Here is a 16,385-nt window from a genome sequence, read left to right as displayed (position 1 = left end):
GAATTAAAGTCTCTATCAGATTTTCCAAAAGCCCCCGTACTTTGATAAGAAAATGTCCCCATCTTCGATAAGATTAGGTACGTTTTCAACGTTAAGGAGCTCCATTATAAAGTGTGTTAATTGTATGAATCAGTGTAATATTCCTCATAGAGCTTTCACGAGTTTTCCAAAGATGATTTTGAAAATTTTATTAGTTCTTATTCTTGGTTTATTGGGAGAAACTTCTTCCAAATGTAATAATTTTTCCAACGCAATATTCTATAAGAAAATGACAAAAATTTATTTTTATTCTTCCAAGATATTCCTGGTGGTGAAAATGCGATGATGAAGGAAAGTAATTTGGATGGATTTATTGTTGGTGGTCAGGATGCAGCTCTTGGACAATTTCCTCATACGGTTTCCATAAGGAATACTTCAAACGTCCATTTCTGCGGTGGATCCATCATTTCAGCTCGTTGGGTAATTTCTGCAGCACACTGCACCATGTTTCGTAATCCTGAGGATACATGGATGATTGTTGGAGCACTATATTTGAACTCTGGTGGTGTTAATGTCTTCACGGATCGCATACTAAATCATCCGGATTTCTATCCGGACGAACCTGGAGATATATCGCTTCTACAGTCGAGGGATGAGATAATCTTCTCAGCCACAGTCAGCCCCTTAAATCTCGGACAAGCTCACATTGATGCAGGAGTTGTGGGAACAGTTGCTGGTTGGGGTAGAACAGGACCACAGGATGACTTTCCCAACACCCTCCAGTGGATACATAAGAATACAATAAGCAACGAGGAGTGCTTCGAAAGATTGCCCGGAGCTGATGCAAACATTCTTCAGGATAATATGATTTGTACGGTAAATCAACCAGGTGAAGGGATGTGTTCTGGTGATTCAGGATCAGCGCTTTTCTTCGGAAATACAGCCATTGGGATTGTTTCCTGGGGTATTTGGCCATGTGGTGGTGGGCATCCTGATGTCTTTACGCGCATTTCCACCTACTACACCTGGTTAGTGGAGCAAATGAATTCTTAGAGCTTAACAAATTAAGGAATTATGATTCTCTTCCTGTGGAATTTTAATTGAGCTTCTCAAGTAGACAAGACAGTCGCAAGATAAGATCCAGACCCCTTGTAAATTATGGGAAGATAGTGGACAGGTGTCATCAGCGCTAGTCTATCATAAACAATTTGCGACTAATAAAATGTTACGTCTTTTAAGTTTAAAGGGCCTATTTTATTTCTTACACTTTTTTTATTTTTTAACATTTTTTTTAAAAAATTTTTAGTTACTTTTTAAATTCAGCTCGGTCTATCCTTTACGAAGATGATTTTTCGTACAAATCTAAGTATTGGAAGTAAGTAAGTAGGTACCTCAAATTAATCACTAAAATTCACTCCTAAGATCCTAAAAAAATCTTTTTATTTATAATTTAAAAATATACATGTGTAAGTAATAAAATATCAACATAAAACAGGAAAAAAGCAGATTTTTTCAATGGAATTAATTTGTTAATTACTACACGTTGCGTAAAATAAATCTCTAAGGAGAAATTAACGTCTTTAAATACTTATTGGATGATATTCACTAATAAGTCTGACTTCGTACCTTTTTCTTGTCTAGACTTAAGTTTTTATGCCAAATATTAGATTTTAAACCAAATAAAGTTTTTAAGATACATTCAGCCTAGTTAGACCTTAAAAAGCCTGACTTTATAGAACTTAAAAAATTGAAATCCAATTTAATATTCGAAAGAATCACAGCTAAAAATGTAAGCCAAGGCCAGTCCAGTTATTAGACAGTTCTACAATCCTGCTACTAGAGCTAAGTAATATCGATTTAATTATTTTAATAAAGTCTACCCCCTCCGCGAATTTTGCGGATAAGTTGAGACATTTTTCTTTTCGTATAGGACTATCTAAATAGCTAGTCTGTGGTCAAAGATAAACAAAAGTTGTTATAAAATAAGTCCTAAATCTAGCTTTTAAAAAACTTTTGCTTGGTCTAGAAAATTGTGAGTCTAATTAAGGAACTTAAGCCAGACATTTTATCACTAGAATCCGTTAAGAAGAAAAAGAATTTCCTGTCTTTAATTTTTCCGTCATTTTTGCGATATTTCTTGGAAAAATCTTTTATGAAATTCAATTGAGATAGGCGCGGTGTGTTAGCTTCTGAGGAAGTAGCCAATCTCAACTAAAGATCTCCTTTTGGGCAATAATGAAGAAGATTAGATAGACTGAAATTGTGGCTTTTATGTCTTAACAAGTGGAGAAACCCATTCATTGTTCGTTGTTCGCTCTTTAAGTTAATTCCTGAATTTACTTTGGACTGTCTCTCAGAAGTTAATCCAACCACTACCACAAAAACCCTCAAATAATGGGCACCCCATTTTTCTTTCTTCTTCTTGTTCCCTTAATTGCAGGTAAATTTTTTTACCTTATTAGTTTTAATTAAATCTTAAGGAAAGTTTTTCTTAAACTTTTTTTTGTGTAGAATGTGCCCTTATCCCATCGGCTTCAGATTTCGAGAGTAGAATTGTGGGTGGCTACAGTGCGGCTCCTGGTCAATTCCCATATCAAGCTTCAATCCAAACTCCTGATTTTGTTCACGACTGCGGTGGATCCATTGTTAGTGCTTCGTGGATTCTTTCATCTGCCCACTGTGCTAAGGATAAAGCACCTGGAGAAACAACAGCCCTTATTGGGAGTCACCTTGTTAGCCTCGGTGGGGTTCGGTATGGGATTGAGAAAATTGTCCCCCATCCCGATTACAATGCACAGAAATTCCTCAATGATCTTTCAATGATGAAGACAGACAGCCCAATCACCTTTACGGACCTCATTCAACCGATAAAGCTTCAAACAACCCCTGTGGGGAGTGATATTGAAGCTGTTGCTTCAGGATGGGGGACTCTAGCTGTGAGTACTTTTGCATGTACCCATATTCGCATTTTAAAAAAAAATCCTAATTTTATTTTAATTTTTAATTAATTTTATTTTCATTCAGTACCCAGGAGCTTTTGCCAATAATCTCCAATATCTTCCCGTCACGATAATTGACAATGATATCTGCAGCACCCTCCACACATCAACGAATGCAGCTAAGCTCTACCCCGGGGTTATGTGTGCTGAACCAATTAGGGGTACAGGGATGTGCGTTGGGGACACAGGATCACCCCTTGTGACGAAACTCGAGAGTACGGACATTGGATTTGTGCAAATCGGTGTAGTTGCCTGGGGGGTACCATGTGGGGCAAATTACCCCGATGTCTATACCCGCGTATCAGCCTACGTTCCGTGGATAGCACAAGTTTCCGATGCTTTCATCATAGAACGAGAATAAAGAAAAAAATGTGCCCGTGTATAAATTCCAGTGAAGAGTCAATAAAACAGAGTGGAGATTCTCTCAAAAGTACCTTTGAATGGAGAGTAGGAATTATACGGGTGGGTGGTGGGAAAAGAAAAGCAACAAACGAAAGCTTCTTATGGGCTTTCCAAATTGATAAACGAAAAAAATTGTTGAGCCTATCACACGACAATAAAAAATATCTTGTAAAGCATAAGCTAGAGTTACAGCAAGGGTGAGAAATTTTCGGTTTTAGTTGTACGTTGATTTTTCTTTTAATTTTCGAATTTACTTTAACGGGAAATTCTTAATTTTTATTTACTAAATTTGCTAAATTTGAATTACTTAGAAGAAAAAAAATTTCACCGTTTTTTAAATGAGAGATATTTAAAATGTCGCTCATCCACAAATTTTAAGCCCGATCTGAGGATTTTGAAAAATTTGTCAATTTGATTTACTGATCGGAAAAGCAGTTGAGTCAAAACTAACGCAAAATACAAGAAATCTGTACAAATCAATTTCTTCTAATTCTATTTGAATTTTCAGCCGTTAAAATATCCTGAATACATTTAAATTTTTATTCTTACATGTCAATATTATTTGGTCATTAGTAGATCATTAAATTGATTTAATGATCTATTAATTACCTATCTTATTTAATCTTTAATGCTAAATCTGCTTCTAGAAATTTCTAATAATAATAATGTTACCTAATTAATACCTGCTTTGGTTTGATCCCTTTTCCCTACTCCTTGAATTCTTGGATCCTTTTTACCTCAGCCATTCCTATAAATAGAGCGCTCTGTCTAGCAGAGAGTCATTCTTATTTAGTTCCTTGCTTTTGCAATAGTTTTCGCTTTGGAATAAAAAAAAGAAAGTATCTTGCATTAAAGATGAATACTTTGAATAGTTCTAATAGTTGGTACCAGAGGGATGGCAAGCTTATCTACGATACCTGCCTAGTTGTGAAGAATGTGCTGGAGCGTGTTATTGATGGTGATTGTGATTTATTCAAGAATTTGGGGTTTTCAATGCTTAGCGACACGCTTTCTCCCGAAGAACCATCCGTATGGGCAATGACGGAAGACGAGCGGATAGTTCTGGAAGCGAAAGCCAAAGCCTCGCATAAGCCAACGAAACTGGAGAAGATAAAAATGGAACTGGAGAAAGCTCGGAACAAGAGCTGCAACTTAGACCAGGAAACTAAACCAAATATGGAAGTAACTGAAATAGTTCAGGTCAAGAAGATTCCTAAAGAAGTAACTGAAATAGTTCAGATCAAGAGGATTCCTAAAGAAGTAACTGAAATAGTTCAGATCAAGAAGATTCCTAAAGAAGTAACTGAAATTGTTCAGATCAAGAAGATTCCTAAAAAGGTTAAGCGAACATACGCCGAAGTCTGCGCTCAAGGATTGGATACATCTTGCAAGAAGGACTCCAGCAAAATCAACGCGGAAATTCACCAGAAAAAGGCGCCATTGCTGAAGAATATAAAGCAGACGAGAAAATCAGGCCTGGAAGGCCTGGAACGACCCTATCAACAGCCTCCAACAAAGATGCAGATCACCATGCTTCCTGCCAACGCTTCTAATCTGATGCAACAACCGCAATTGGTGAACTTCAACATTCCTCCTCCTCCTCTTGGCTTTATTCCCTTTCTCAATGCTCCCGTGAAATCATGCATTCCTTTCAAATCCTACAGCATTCTTGCTGGAGTTGTTGGCGCAAATTAGAAATTTTCTTTCGTTCTGTAAAGTTTTAAACTATTTTGTCCATATGTACATATATATATTGTACATATTTCTAAAATGTCTCTATTTTTATGTATTTGAGTATGATTTTTTGTAATGAATAAAAAACATTTTTATGTAAAAAAATTTATGAATATCTTTTTTTTAATAATTTTTCTGGCGTATTATGTTGCTTAACATCGTTGACATCTTCTTCTTCTTCTTCATTTTAAATTATTACGGCTGTTGGATTCCTTCCGTATACATATAACCATCGTTGACATCAAGGATTTTTTTTTCTTTCAGCATTTACAGAGCAGCTTTTTTGAAGTAAAAAAACAAAATTAAAAAAAAAATAGAAAAAAAGTAAAAAAGAATAAAACAAAAAGGAAAATTAAAAAAAGAAAATAGTGAAAAACAGAACATATAATAGAGAATTAAAAAATAAAGAGTTAAAAGAAATGAAAGACAAAATAATTTTAAAAAAAAGAGCGCAACAAATAAACAAGACATGAATTAAAAAAATTAGGTACTTAATAATAAGACAAAATATAAAAAAAAGAAAAGAAACAGTCTAGATTGAAAAATCTATCAAGCTCAAAACTTTCAGACAGAGAACCTTTCAACTTTAGAATCATTCAGCACAAATTCATAAAAATAAGTTTTACAAATCTAATTATATTTCAAAGCAAATTCTTCCAGAGTTTTATGCTCAATTTTCATTAAAAGCCAGGTCAAAAGCTCTTGTACACGCCCAAAGAAAGTTACCACACCTTGCTTTAAAAGCTCCTACGTTGCATTTTGAAGTGGAACACCGTGCTACCAGCTCAAAAAAAAATCCGCTTCTGTGTAAGAAAAACCCAGGGAGATGTGAAAAAATTTATAGCCTCCCAACACATTGTTTTCGTGTCTTATCGGACGATTCAAATGTGTTCAATTCGATTAGGTTAAACGGCCAGATAAGCACGAAGTTTATCGTCTTTTTGGCAAATTTATATCATTCGATTGGGCATCGATTGTAATATAAAAGCACTCCAGCTGAGGCACGCTTTTCAGTATGGCCAAAGTGTGATGAGAATGCGATATCAGTGGAGTTTTTTTGTGTTCACTGCCCTCTTGGCACTCACGGTGGCGCGAAGTAGGATATACCCTCGTGTTGTGTAGTTCAAGACTATTTAATTTTGTTGATCAATGCAAATCCTTGCAGGTGTGCCAGAGGAGTATCGTGAACCAAATACAGGCTACATTGTTGGCGGTAGTAATGCTGCCAGGGGACAATTTCCCTATCAAGTCTCGCTGAGAACACTGCCTGGGATTCATTTCTGCGGTGGTGCCATTGTGGGTAGTAGGTGGATCCTAACGGCTGGCCTCTGCCTCTCCCGGCGTACCCCAACGAGTGTTAATGCCTTTGTGGGATCGCACCTTCTCTCGGACTCAACGCGGTACCTACTGAGTGATCTTGTGGTGCATCCGCAATTCAATGAGAACACCATGCTTAACGATGTGGGTCTAGCACGTACACAGGAAGCTATTGTGTACTCAGCTCTCATCCAACCCATTGCCCTCGGATCAAGCTACATCGGGGGATCTGTGATTGCCATTGCAACAGGATGGGGACGTATAACGGAGAACGGACCTACTCCCAATAATCTGCAGTGGGTCAACCTGGGTACCCTTACAAATGATGACTGCAAGAACAGGCTCCCTCCTCCGCATGTAGGTCTCATCTTCGACAGCACTCTCTGCACGTTTACACGCACCGATGAAGGGGTTTGCTACGGAGATACTGGAGGACCTCTCAATTCGGGAAATGTCGTTATTGGGATTGTTTCATGGGGTAAGAAGTTCTTCGCTAAAATTCTCCCTTCAAAATCCTAATATTTATTCTTTAAAAAATTCCTTCAATTCTTTCTTTAGGCGTTCGATGCGCTATTTCCTATCCCGATGTCTTCACGAGGGTTTCTTCGCATCGAACATGGATCATGGAAAATATAACTGATTAAAGGAAATCCAACTAAAAATCCATTAAGGATTTTTTCTAAACTTCAGTGTGACCTCTAAAAAATTAACAAATCATGACTTTTTTTTGGACAATTCTCTTTTGTACTTTTCTACTCAATAAATATGTGATTGAACATTAAAAAATCGATCTTGATTAATTTTTAATCCATATAATTTAGAGGAAATTTAACGATCTTACAATATTTTTAACGATTTTTAGCACTAAAAAATATAATTTTTTATTTTCCATGGATATAAGTTTATTTTCCTTTCATTATTTTCATTAAAATTGTGAAAAAAAAAATAAAAACCAAATATTTTAATAAAGATGGACGCGCTTGGTTATTATAAAAAAAAACTTTCTTAAACAGAGTACAAAAAACCAAAAAAAAATATTTTTATTTCCTTTTTTTTTAAATCGTGTTTTTAAAGACATAAAAAAATGATTAAAAAATATAATTATTATATTTAATTAATATTAATTTAATTAATGTAATCCAAATTATTATACATATTTATTATAATTTTAAAAATTGAAAGACAATTAATTTTTTAATTTATTGAAATAAAAGTAGTTTATATTTTTTTAATTTTCGTAAATCTTTTAAACTTTCAGAAGCTTATTCTAAAAAATAAAATTGTTCATTTTTAGTTTAAAATTTTACTTTTGAGACTTTACATGAAATATCTTATTTATTTTCTCTAAATTTTTTTTAAATCTTTTCAATCTTGACCATTCTTGTCGAAATTTTTATACCTTAGTTTTCAAAATTCTTTTTCATTTCTGATATTTTTGCAAGCATTTTTGCAATTTTTACAAATTCAGGATCATGAAATAATTTTTGGAACTGAGGAAAGTTTAAGACTGATTTTCGAGTCAGTTTTCAGGAAAACAATTAAAAATGTACTGGTAAGCTGACCAAGCTTACGAGAGCTGTGTTTCTTTCAGTGTACCAATTTTGTGAGAGCAAACTGGATTGCGAATTAATTTAAATACGCGCAAAGTCGGGAAAAGTAGAAAAGTCATACCCTAAGAAATCTTTAAAACGCCATATCTCGGGAACGGCTCCATAGATTTTCGAGTTTGAGCTATCGTTGGAAAGGTCTTAACCTCAACTATAATATATTAAAATATGAAGTAAATCGATAATGGCATTTTCGAAATATTCGAGTTCGAAATTTTCGAAAATTTTTTTTTGACTTTAGCGCCTCTTGCGGTCATTTCTCGAAGTTGCAATGTTCTAGACATTTGTAGGGTTTCACGAAACCTTTCATTTGCGCTTGAGTTGATCAAGATCGGACTTGTAGAACCCGAGATATGACATGCCAACTTTGGAAGGCTATATCTCGAGAACGGCGACATAAATTTTCTTCATTTTTGGCATGGAGCTAGATAATATAGTCAGCTATAACATATCAAAAAATGAAGCAAATCGACAATGGCGTTTTCGAGATATTCATCGAAAACTCATCGAAAATTTTGTTTTTGATTTTTGGCCCCCTAGCGGTCACTTTTGAAACTTCTGATGTTCTAGAGAGTTGTAGGGTTTGTTGAGATCTTTCATTTGACCACGGGTTGATCAAAATCGGTCAAGCCGTTTTCGAGTTATGGTCGATTTTCGATGAAAAATTGTGGAGGCCATATTGACTAAACGGCTTGACCGATTTTCGAAAATGAGGTATCGTTGGAAAGCTCTTGATGGCCCCTACAACATATCAAAATTTCAGCCCTCTAGCTATAATAGCGGCTGAGATATAGCGAAAACAAAATTTTGAGGTTATTCAAAATGGCGGACGGAGGGGTGGGGGGGTGGATTTGACCTCATAATCGGATTTCTTCAGGTCGATATTTAAACTTTGCCGTTTACCGCAAGTCTCTATCTATCACCGTTCTCTTGCAATTTAAGTTTATAATCCGGACGGACGGACGGCCGGACGGCCGGAAAAATTTTTTTTTTGGCGCATACGTTTTTTGGAATGTGGGGACCCTAATTCGTGCTCATCCCAAGTTTGAGCCCGATCTGACGACTTTCGATTTTGCTCGGTACACAAAAGCTGTGTCTGAAAGAAACACAGCTAAATTTCTTCCGTTCTCGTTAAATAAATTAAAATTTATTAATTTTATTTTTGAAAAAAATATTTCTCAAAGTTTTTAAAATTAATTGACTTTTACTTATTTTACCACTTTTAAATTAATAAAAAACCCATTTTCAAACATTTTCATTCGGGGAAATCATCTTTTACTTGAAACCCGCATATAAAATTTTAAAAAAATAAATAAAAGAAATTAAAAAACAACTTTTCATTTGATTATTTCTATGAGTGTTTTCAGTGTTCCCACACAAAACACTTAAGGAGAAAAAATTGTGATAAAATCTGGTTATTGATTTTAATTTTAGAAAATAATCACTCAACGCCGGGAAAATCCTCTGAAAGAATATTTTGAAATTTTTACGCAGCACCACTCAATGTCGAGATGTGAGAAATTGTGATAAAGTTGCATCACTCAACGTAGACGCCAATCATTCTACCGATAAAACATCGATGGGGGGTTTTGGGATTTTCCTCCCACTCTTATTCATCGCGATGTTATGTGCCAAAAATAAATCTCAAGACTGATAGCATATCGCCTTAATCAATTGCAATTAAAATTTTATTTATTTTTGTGATTTTCATTGCGGATGATACGCGAGGGGAGGGGAGGAGGCTCTGTGGACTCTTTAGTGGGTCGCAAATTAAATTTTCATGTTTGAATTTAATTGCAAAGTCTGGTAAGACATTCCTCATTAGATGGGCAGTGTGATAATGATGCGAAAGCGCGGTGATAAAAGGGCTTTTGGAGCTTCTTCGTGCTGCGAGTTAATTGAGAAAATAGAAAGAATGCGGCGGATAATTTGTGTGGTGATTTTCGTATTTGTGGCTGGAGTTTGTGGGAGGAAATTGGGGAGGATAATTGGTGGGGAGGATGCCGTTGTTGGTCAGGGAAAGTACCAGGTATCACTGAGAACACTCATGAATCAGCACTTCTGTGGCGGAGCCATCCTTACGAGCACTTGGGTCGTTACAGCTGGTCACTGTACGCTGGGCAGGAAGCCCGGGGAATTCCAGGCAGCTGTGGGATCTCTGTCAATCCACGAGGGTACTGGACATCGTGTTGGCTATGTCTTTCGGCATCCTGATTTTGATGCTCATTCCCTGACGGATGATATCGCCCTCCTGGAAACGGAGACTCCCATTGTCTTCAATGATCTCGTGCAACCAGCAGTGCTCAGTGAAAGGGTGATTCCCGAAGGGATGGAAGCTCTGCTCACTGGTTGGGGACAACTGGAGTATCCGGGGAGTGTTTCACGTACCCTCCAGGCCCTGAGGATGGTTACAATGACCAATGAGGAGTGTCACGAGAGGCACAGCATTGATGTCTATTCCCCACCCATTCGAGATTCCAATATTTGTGCCTTCCGGGAGAATGCTGGGGCGTGTATGGGAGACTCCGGATCACCCCTTGTGCTGGGCAATGAACTTGTTGGTATCGTAAGCTGGGGTGTTCCGTGTGCTAAGAATTTTGGGGATGTCTTCACGAGGATCTCTTCCTATCGCAGCTGGATTATCACCTCAATCAATTCAAAGGATCAACCGTAAATTCTTTCCCTTTGATCTCATGAATTTTATCACAAATTTTTGGGATTTTTCTTTAAAATAAATCCTCTCAAAAAAAAAATATTGTATGAAATTTTTAATAAAACGAACAATATTCAATAAATAATTACCTATTTATAAATTTTTCATTATTCTTCTGGAACTCTCAGTGGGAAACATGGAAAAAGGGCATTTTCCATTGCAGTATATTCAACAATTTTCAATTAATTTCCCTCATTTTAAATTCCACTGGACCAATTTGTAAAATGCAATTAATTCAATCAAACCCCTTTGCACCGTGTAAATAATAATGCATTAAATTTTTCTAAAGGCTATTGTGCTATGTATATTTTGAACGGTAAATGGGAGGAAATGGTAAAGTGTAGGAAATTAAATTGCATTGATGAAATAATGGGAAAAATTTATGATCTCATGGGAAAATCAACACAAGTCATCATATGGGGAAAAATGCTGTCATGAAGTTTTCCCGGATTGGAAGTATTTGAAGGGGAAAAATGAGGTGAAAATTTCATGAGAAAAATGTCATGACGTGGTAGATGTGGGGAAAAGGGAGAATTTTCTCAAGTCACGTCAACCCGCTGAGACACCTTGAATTTCTTCCGGGTGAGGTATAAATGAATTTTTCTCAATGATATCCACAAAGTAGGGCGGTGGCCACCTCATGGAATCATCTAATTTTTTCCCCCGTTTTAAGGAGGGAATTTTCATGAAACTGTGAGAACTACCCCTAATGTCACCCACATAGACACAAGCACAGTCTAAACTGTTGACCAAAGTTGAGGATATTTTTTGGTCAAGAGATAAACCTCAGACGACAGGACATTGAAATGGCACCCCATGTTGTTGAGTTGGTCATTCTGTGTGTTCTGTGAGGGAAACTCTGCTGAAAATCCCCATTTAATGATGCAAAAGCTGTATATCCCAGAGAGCTAGCGAGCGGGTGTGTTATTGCTACGGGAGATCTTTGCAACCATTTGTTGGACATGAGATGACCCATTGGGAAAGGAAAATGGGGTGAGAAAATCAACTGGCACATTGATGCCCCAACTGTTCGTAATTGACTCCATGGGATGGACGCAGAGTATCCTCCAGGACGTCATATAGAAGCATTTCCCACCCACTCGTCCATTTGAGAAACAACGAGAGACATTAAAAAATCCTGGGGAAATTTTCTCTCTCTCCGGAACTTTAAGCAAGAGACGGAAATTAATACTTTTAATTACTTTTAAACTTACCCACCACAAATATCACCTTTATACCCAGTTCCTATACAGCTTTAATTCCTATTTACTAAACACATCATTTCAGTGTAAACGAACAACTTTAAATTGGATGTTACTTTACCATGAAAAACTGCAGTGAAATGTTTGAAAATTAACCTGTTTACCTGGAATTTGTAGTTAAGTCTTATGGATAAGACAAATTGATAGGATTTTAGTTTGTAATTACCTGCAATGTGGACACACTACTTTTAGGAGGTTTTGGCATTACCCTGGGTATTACAACGTAAAGGAGTATATTCACTGTTGTTCATAACAGAAAAATTGTGAAAAAATCTTTTTTAAAAACAAATTCATTTATAAAAAAAGGGTCGAGTTTAAGAGAAATTAAAAATTATATTATGAATTATTTATTTGTTAAACAATCATATATACAAAAAACAATTTTTGCTAAAGAAAAAGGAGAAAAAACTTTATATTATTTTCAAAAAAAAAAAAATATTAATTTTAAATTATTTTTTCTTACAATAACTAATTTTTATTTATCTATACTATACTATTTTATTACTTCAAAATATTATTGTTTTATATTATTTTATGGGTTGCCAACCATATTATCAATCATAATTAAGATAGAACAATTTAATTCAAAAGAATCTCTAATTATCTGCCAAAACCACTTCAAATACCCCTTAAATGTGGTTCTGATTGCACTCTAACTCCGAGCATTCTATAAATTATGTCTTCACCACATAAATTTCTCGTGAATTGGTAGCTCTTGATTTGTGTTTTGGGGTACATTGTAGCAATCCTGTATCAAGTTGTAAAAGCTTCTACATACTCCTGTTAGTAAGTAATTTGATTCCTTTAAAAGAAATTTTCCAATAATTGATTGCATTTTATGCAACAAAGGAGAAATTTATGTGTTCCGAGAAAGAATAATTTAATTTATTGGTGTCAAAGGTTACCCATTTGAATTCACAATATTCGAATACTTTGAGGAAAAGCTCGCATTTCATTGGCCTTCGCAACTACAAAAGGGTGGAAAATAGAATATTGAGGAAAAATGTCAAAGTCAGGAATCGGTTTGTATATTATATGCACAATATTCCATTGAACTGCCAAGGGGTTTGAAGTTTCCTTCAAAATCTTGCTATTTTATTTATTTTTTTTGTTTATAAATTTAAATCTCATTCAGGTCCTTACGATTGCCATGAAATAATAATAATTTTCATGAAATAAAAAATCTTTCCAGCGAAAAAACATAAAGAAAATGGAAAAATAACCAAAATCATTAAAAGGAGTTTATTCATTTTCATGTGGATCATAAAAAAACATCATTTGATGCCACAGGACATGCATATATTTTGTAGAGAAAACAAGCTTAAAATTTGCCTTTCAGTTCAGCAGGAAAAGTTAAGAAAAGATTTTCCCAAAAAATATTTCTCAGTTCAATGGCTGGTTTGCAGCCCCTTGAGGTGCATAAATCGAAAACTTCTTCTCCAATTCACATCAATATTATACACCTTTAGAAAGCACTATTGTGGCATAGAAGCCAAAGCTCATATTTCGCACTGTTCACAATTTATAAGGTGATATTGAGAATAGTGTTCTGCACGCGATTTCCAACCTCATTTTCATCCCCCTCTGTAAGCTTCTTACGTAGATGGAGTGGGGTTGTATGTATATGTGTGTGGGGTACTAATGTATATCCATTCATCCCAAGCATCTCACCTCAATGAATGGGGGGAGCTTTTCATGGAAAATCCATGCCAAATGCACATAAAGGAAAAATGCAATCAAGTGAAAATGATGCGTATTTGGTACGTTGTACGTACATAAATCAATATAAAAGGAATCTCTCTAACAAACATTAATAGAGCATTGATTGGCCTATTTGCTTCAATTTACCCCAATAATTGCAACACAACAGCTTTGATAAATAGTCAATTAACTCCTAATTTTGTTAGGAAAAAACGGAGCGAATCAACAGAATTAAACAAAAAAGAGTTTTTGAAAATCTAAAGTTTGGATCACTTAGAAAATTTTAATTTACACTTTATTGCAAATAAATCTTGTAAATGCTACACACGCACAATTTTTAAAAGAATTGTCGGCAAATTGTCTGGATCGCAGGAAATTGGTGAGTAGCGACGGATGCCAACGTAAATTATTGTTCGATTAATTTCGAGTGGTCTACAGAAGGATCTCTCGATTAGAATGGAACCAGGACGAACTCTGTGTGCCTCTCGCCTCGGTGCGTAGTGATAGAAGTACCCACACACATGCCTGGCAAAGGGGACGACTGGCTTCAGGAAGATAACCCCCTGAATTGCTCCATATTCGTTGTACGTCGACAAGGTGTACGGCCGTCCAGGGGGCAATCTGCGTATGTGCGGATAGATCACGGAGTACTCCCAAGGTTGGACAACTGGATGCAAAAGCTCATCGGGGCTAAGTGGCAGAGTTTCCCGCATAGCTGGTTCATTTGGCAGAAATTCCATCATTCTTGTTCTCATGCACAGAGGTCTATTCATTCGTGGGCGAACAACATCTCTTCTCACCCTATGCCTTGGAAAATCTTCATTATCACTATCTGAGTCATCACGATCTTCCTTTGGATTCGCGCAAGATAGAAAGAATTTATTAGGAATTGGCATTTTATATTTTATAATAAGACTTAACACAGATATTTTAACAGCACAAGCAAAGAAACACAATTGACCTCTTCTTTTCTTCATGTCAACGTATATACCCTAAGAGATTTCACGTATAGGGGAGAGTGGGTCAAAGTCACATGCAAAAAGTCCTAAAGAAATGAACTATGTATACATTTTGCTCTATCTGTTTGAGTTATGATATGTTGATTTTATTTAATTTTATTACGGGTTCCATCCGTTTAGATGATTTCCCCGATGATATGTTGAGCTTATTCCGAACCCTTAAGTGATTTTCTTTGCCCCACTCTCCCCTACTTTGTCTCGTCTGCTGGCTGATGATGTCATTAAGAAAACATTTAAATCTTCTAATGACTTACATCTTAATGATTAAAAAATGTCTGACGGGATTAATTGATTTTGAATATTTTTTATATTGTCATTAAAAACTTACCTTTACATTATAAAGAGTGACGTCATATTTTGCATTTTTAGGTCAATCTTTGTTATCCCTTCACAGATTATTTCAGTGGAAAATAGAAAATTTCTCTGGCGATTTTATCCTTTGAATTTTTTTCCATATATCATTGATTAAACTCCTTTGCGATAAAGGTAAATTTAGCTTTAATTCACTGCAAATTAGATAAAATTATGCAATGAATTTGTTATTCTTACTCACTGTGACTCCTTTTTGGCATTTTGATTTACTCTATTGCGGGGAAAATGCATTGTCAGTTCTGGGAAAATTGAAATTTTCTCTGACCCATCATTTTGCGTGGGTCACTGCACAAAATTTCCACGTGAATTTGCAGAACAAAAGGCAATCGGTCTCTCAATAAATTTGTATTTTAAGGGAGTAACTGCGCGAAAATGGGTGAGTTCCACGAACAAAATCGCATCCTGTGGCAGGAACTTTCATATCACATCATATAATTGGTGAGCAAAAGGGATCAATTTGGTGGTCATTGGACCATTCTCGTGGCTTCCATATAATATTGCCGAAGATACATTCACTTTTGTGCCAAACACGGAGCCTCGAATGGCTTCAAATTTAAATTTATCGTCAGCCATTTACGCCACAATTTATGCCCTGTTTCACCAGTTAATTGTCACACTGGTTATGCTCATAATATTACATACTATTTTAACCTGCTATATACATTCCCTGGACTTATGAACATATACAATACAGTAGTTCCACGCATCCAGTCCCACAGCATGCGTGTGGGAGGTACATATGAGAATACAATTATTGTGAATCAACCACACGGAAATATTCAAAAGAAGCTCAAGTTGCAAAGTTACAAACAAATTATGCATTTAATGTTGGCGTCCTGCATAGGGGGGCGCCACAAGAGGGCTCTGGTCAACTCCCCCAGTAACCTCAACCCTCGTATTTTCATAAATATCCTTTTCAAAGTCAAGTACAACGAAAGTATGTTAAAAAAGAAAAGAAATGATAAATTGTGTACCTGAAAAACCACAAAGCTAATTTAGAAAGGACTTATTGTAAATAAAATTGGTGATAGACCCGTCCTTTTTGCAAAATACATACTGGTTGGGTTCTTAGCTTTCAGAGGTTAGTCGAGATTTCGTCCTCCCAACACACATTCCCAGACGCATCTTGAAGACCAAACCCTTAAGGCCTAACCAAAGGTTTTTGTAAAAAGATGGTGTTCGTTGTTTTTTCTCACTTGTGCCTTGTCAAATTGTATTGCGCTGTCACTGTCAAACAAGAAACGCGATTTCTATGTTTTATAACCGCGTTTCTTGTTTGA

General features: G+C 35.9%; 5 protein-coding genes across 5 annotated transcripts; 4 read left to right on the top strand and 1 right to left on the bottom strand.

The window, feature by feature from the left end:
• Positions 1–131: 131 nt before the first annotated feature.
• On the top strand, positions 132–1,550 carry LOC129795918 (chymotrypsin-2-like). Its single transcript, XM_055837468.1, has 2 exons — positions 132–233; positions 299–1,550. The coding sequence occupies exons 1-2, from the start codon at positions 173–175 to the stop codon at positions 1,030–1,032; spliced, it is 795 nt and encodes a 264-aa protein (XP_055693443.1). The 5' UTR covers positions 132–172; the 3' UTR covers positions 1,033–1,550.
• Positions 1,551–2,275: 725 nt separating this feature from the next.
• On the top strand, positions 2,276–3,408 carry LOC129795916 (chymotrypsin-2-like). Its single transcript, XM_055837466.1, has 3 exons — positions 2,276–2,419; positions 2,491–2,915; positions 3,004–3,408. Exons 1-3 carry the CDS (start codon positions 2,374–2,376, stop codon positions 3,337–3,339), a joined length of 807 nt encoding a protein of 268 aa, XP_055693441.1. The 5' UTR covers positions 2,276–2,373; the 3' UTR covers positions 3,340–3,408.
• A 2,610-nt stretch (positions 3,409–6,018) lies between these two features.
• LOC129795917 (chymotrypsin-2-like) lies at positions 6,019–7,215 on the top strand. The gene is made up of 3 exons (XM_055837467.1): positions 6,019–6,210; positions 6,280–6,909; positions 6,990–7,215. Exons 1-3 carry the CDS (start codon positions 6,144–6,146, stop codon positions 7,073–7,075), a joined length of 783 nt encoding a protein of 260 aa, XP_055693442.1. The 5' UTR covers positions 6,019–6,143; the 3' UTR covers positions 7,076–7,215.
• A 2,738-nt stretch (positions 7,216–9,953) lies between these two features.
• Positions 9,954–10,845, top strand: LOC129794482 (chymotrypsin-1-like). Its single transcript, XM_055835233.1, has one exon. It carries the CDS (start codon positions 9,954–9,956, stop codon positions 10,710–10,712), a length of 759 nt encoding a protein of 252 aa, XP_055691208.1. The 3' UTR covers positions 10,713–10,845.
• Positions 10,846–13,846: 3,001 nt separating this feature from the next.
• Positions 13,847–15,623, bottom strand: LOC129795915 (uncharacterized). Its single transcript, XM_055837464.1, has 2 exons — positions 15,062–15,623; positions 13,847–14,565 (listed from the first exon to the last, which is right to left on the bottom strand). The coding sequence occupies exon 2, from the start codon at positions 14,485–14,487 to the stop codon at positions 14,035–14,037; it is 453 nt and encodes a 150-aa protein (XP_055693439.1). The 5' UTR covers positions 14,488–14,565; positions 15,062–15,623; the 3' UTR covers positions 13,847–14,034.
• Positions 15,624–16,385: the final 762 nt, after the last annotated feature.

The sequence above is a fragment of the Lutzomyia longipalpis genome, chromosome 4, assembly GCF_024334085.1.
Source record: "Lutzomyia longipalpis isolate SR_M1_2022 chromosome 4, ASM2433408v1".
In the NCBI taxonomy this organism is placed as follows: Eukaryota; Metazoa; Arthropoda; class Insecta; order Diptera; family Psychodidae; genus Lutzomyia; species Lutzomyia longipalpis.
This window is presented reverse-complemented; position numbering and strand designations above follow the sequence as displayed.

What these genes read in the sequence shown, in the direction of transcription:
- LOC129795918 (XM_055837468.1), top strand. Translation starts at nt 173, where the DNA reads ATGATTTTGAAAATTTTATTAGTTCTTATTCTTGGTTTATTGGGAGAA. An exon ending in GGGAGAAACTTCTTCCAAAT is followed by an intron (nt 234 to 298) that starts GTAATAATTTTT and finishes TATTCTTCCAAG; the next exon opens with ATATTCCTGGTGGTGAAAAT.
- LOC129795916 (XM_055837466.1), top strand. Translation starts at nt 2,374, where the DNA reads ATGGGCACCCCATTTTTCTTTCTTCTTCTTGTTCCCTTAATTGCAG. An exon ending in TCTTGTTCCCTTAATTGCAG is followed by an intron (nt 2,420 to 2,490) that starts GTAAATTTTTTT and finishes TTTTTTGTGTAG; the next exon opens with AATGTGCCCTTATCCCATCG. An exon ending in CAGGATGGGGGACTCTAGCT is followed by an intron (nt 2,916 to 3,003) that starts GTGAGTACTTTT and finishes ATTTTCATTCAG; the next exon opens with TACCCAGGAGCTTTTGCCAA.
- LOC129795917 (XM_055837467.1), top strand. Translation starts at nt 6,144, where the DNA reads ATGAGAATGCGATATCAGTGGAGTTTTTTTGTGTTCACTGCCCTCTTG. An exon ending in GGCACTCACGGTGGCGCGAA is followed by an intron (nt 6,211 to 6,279) that starts GTAGGATATACC and finishes AAATCCTTGCAG; the next exon opens with GTGTGCCAGAGGAGTATCGT. An exon ending in TATTGGGATTGTTTCATGGG is followed by an intron (nt 6,910 to 6,989) that starts GTAAGAAGTTCT and finishes TTCTTTCTTTAG; the next exon opens with GCGTTCGATGCGCTATTTCC.
- LOC129794482 (XM_055835233.1), top strand. Translation starts at nt 9,954, where the DNA reads ATGCGGCGGATAATTTGTGTGGTGATTTTCGTATTTGTGGCTGGAGTT.
- LOC129795915 (XM_055837464.1), bottom strand. Translation starts at nt 14,487, where the DNA reads ATGAATAGACCTCTGTGCATGAGAACAAGAATGATGGAATTTCTGCCA.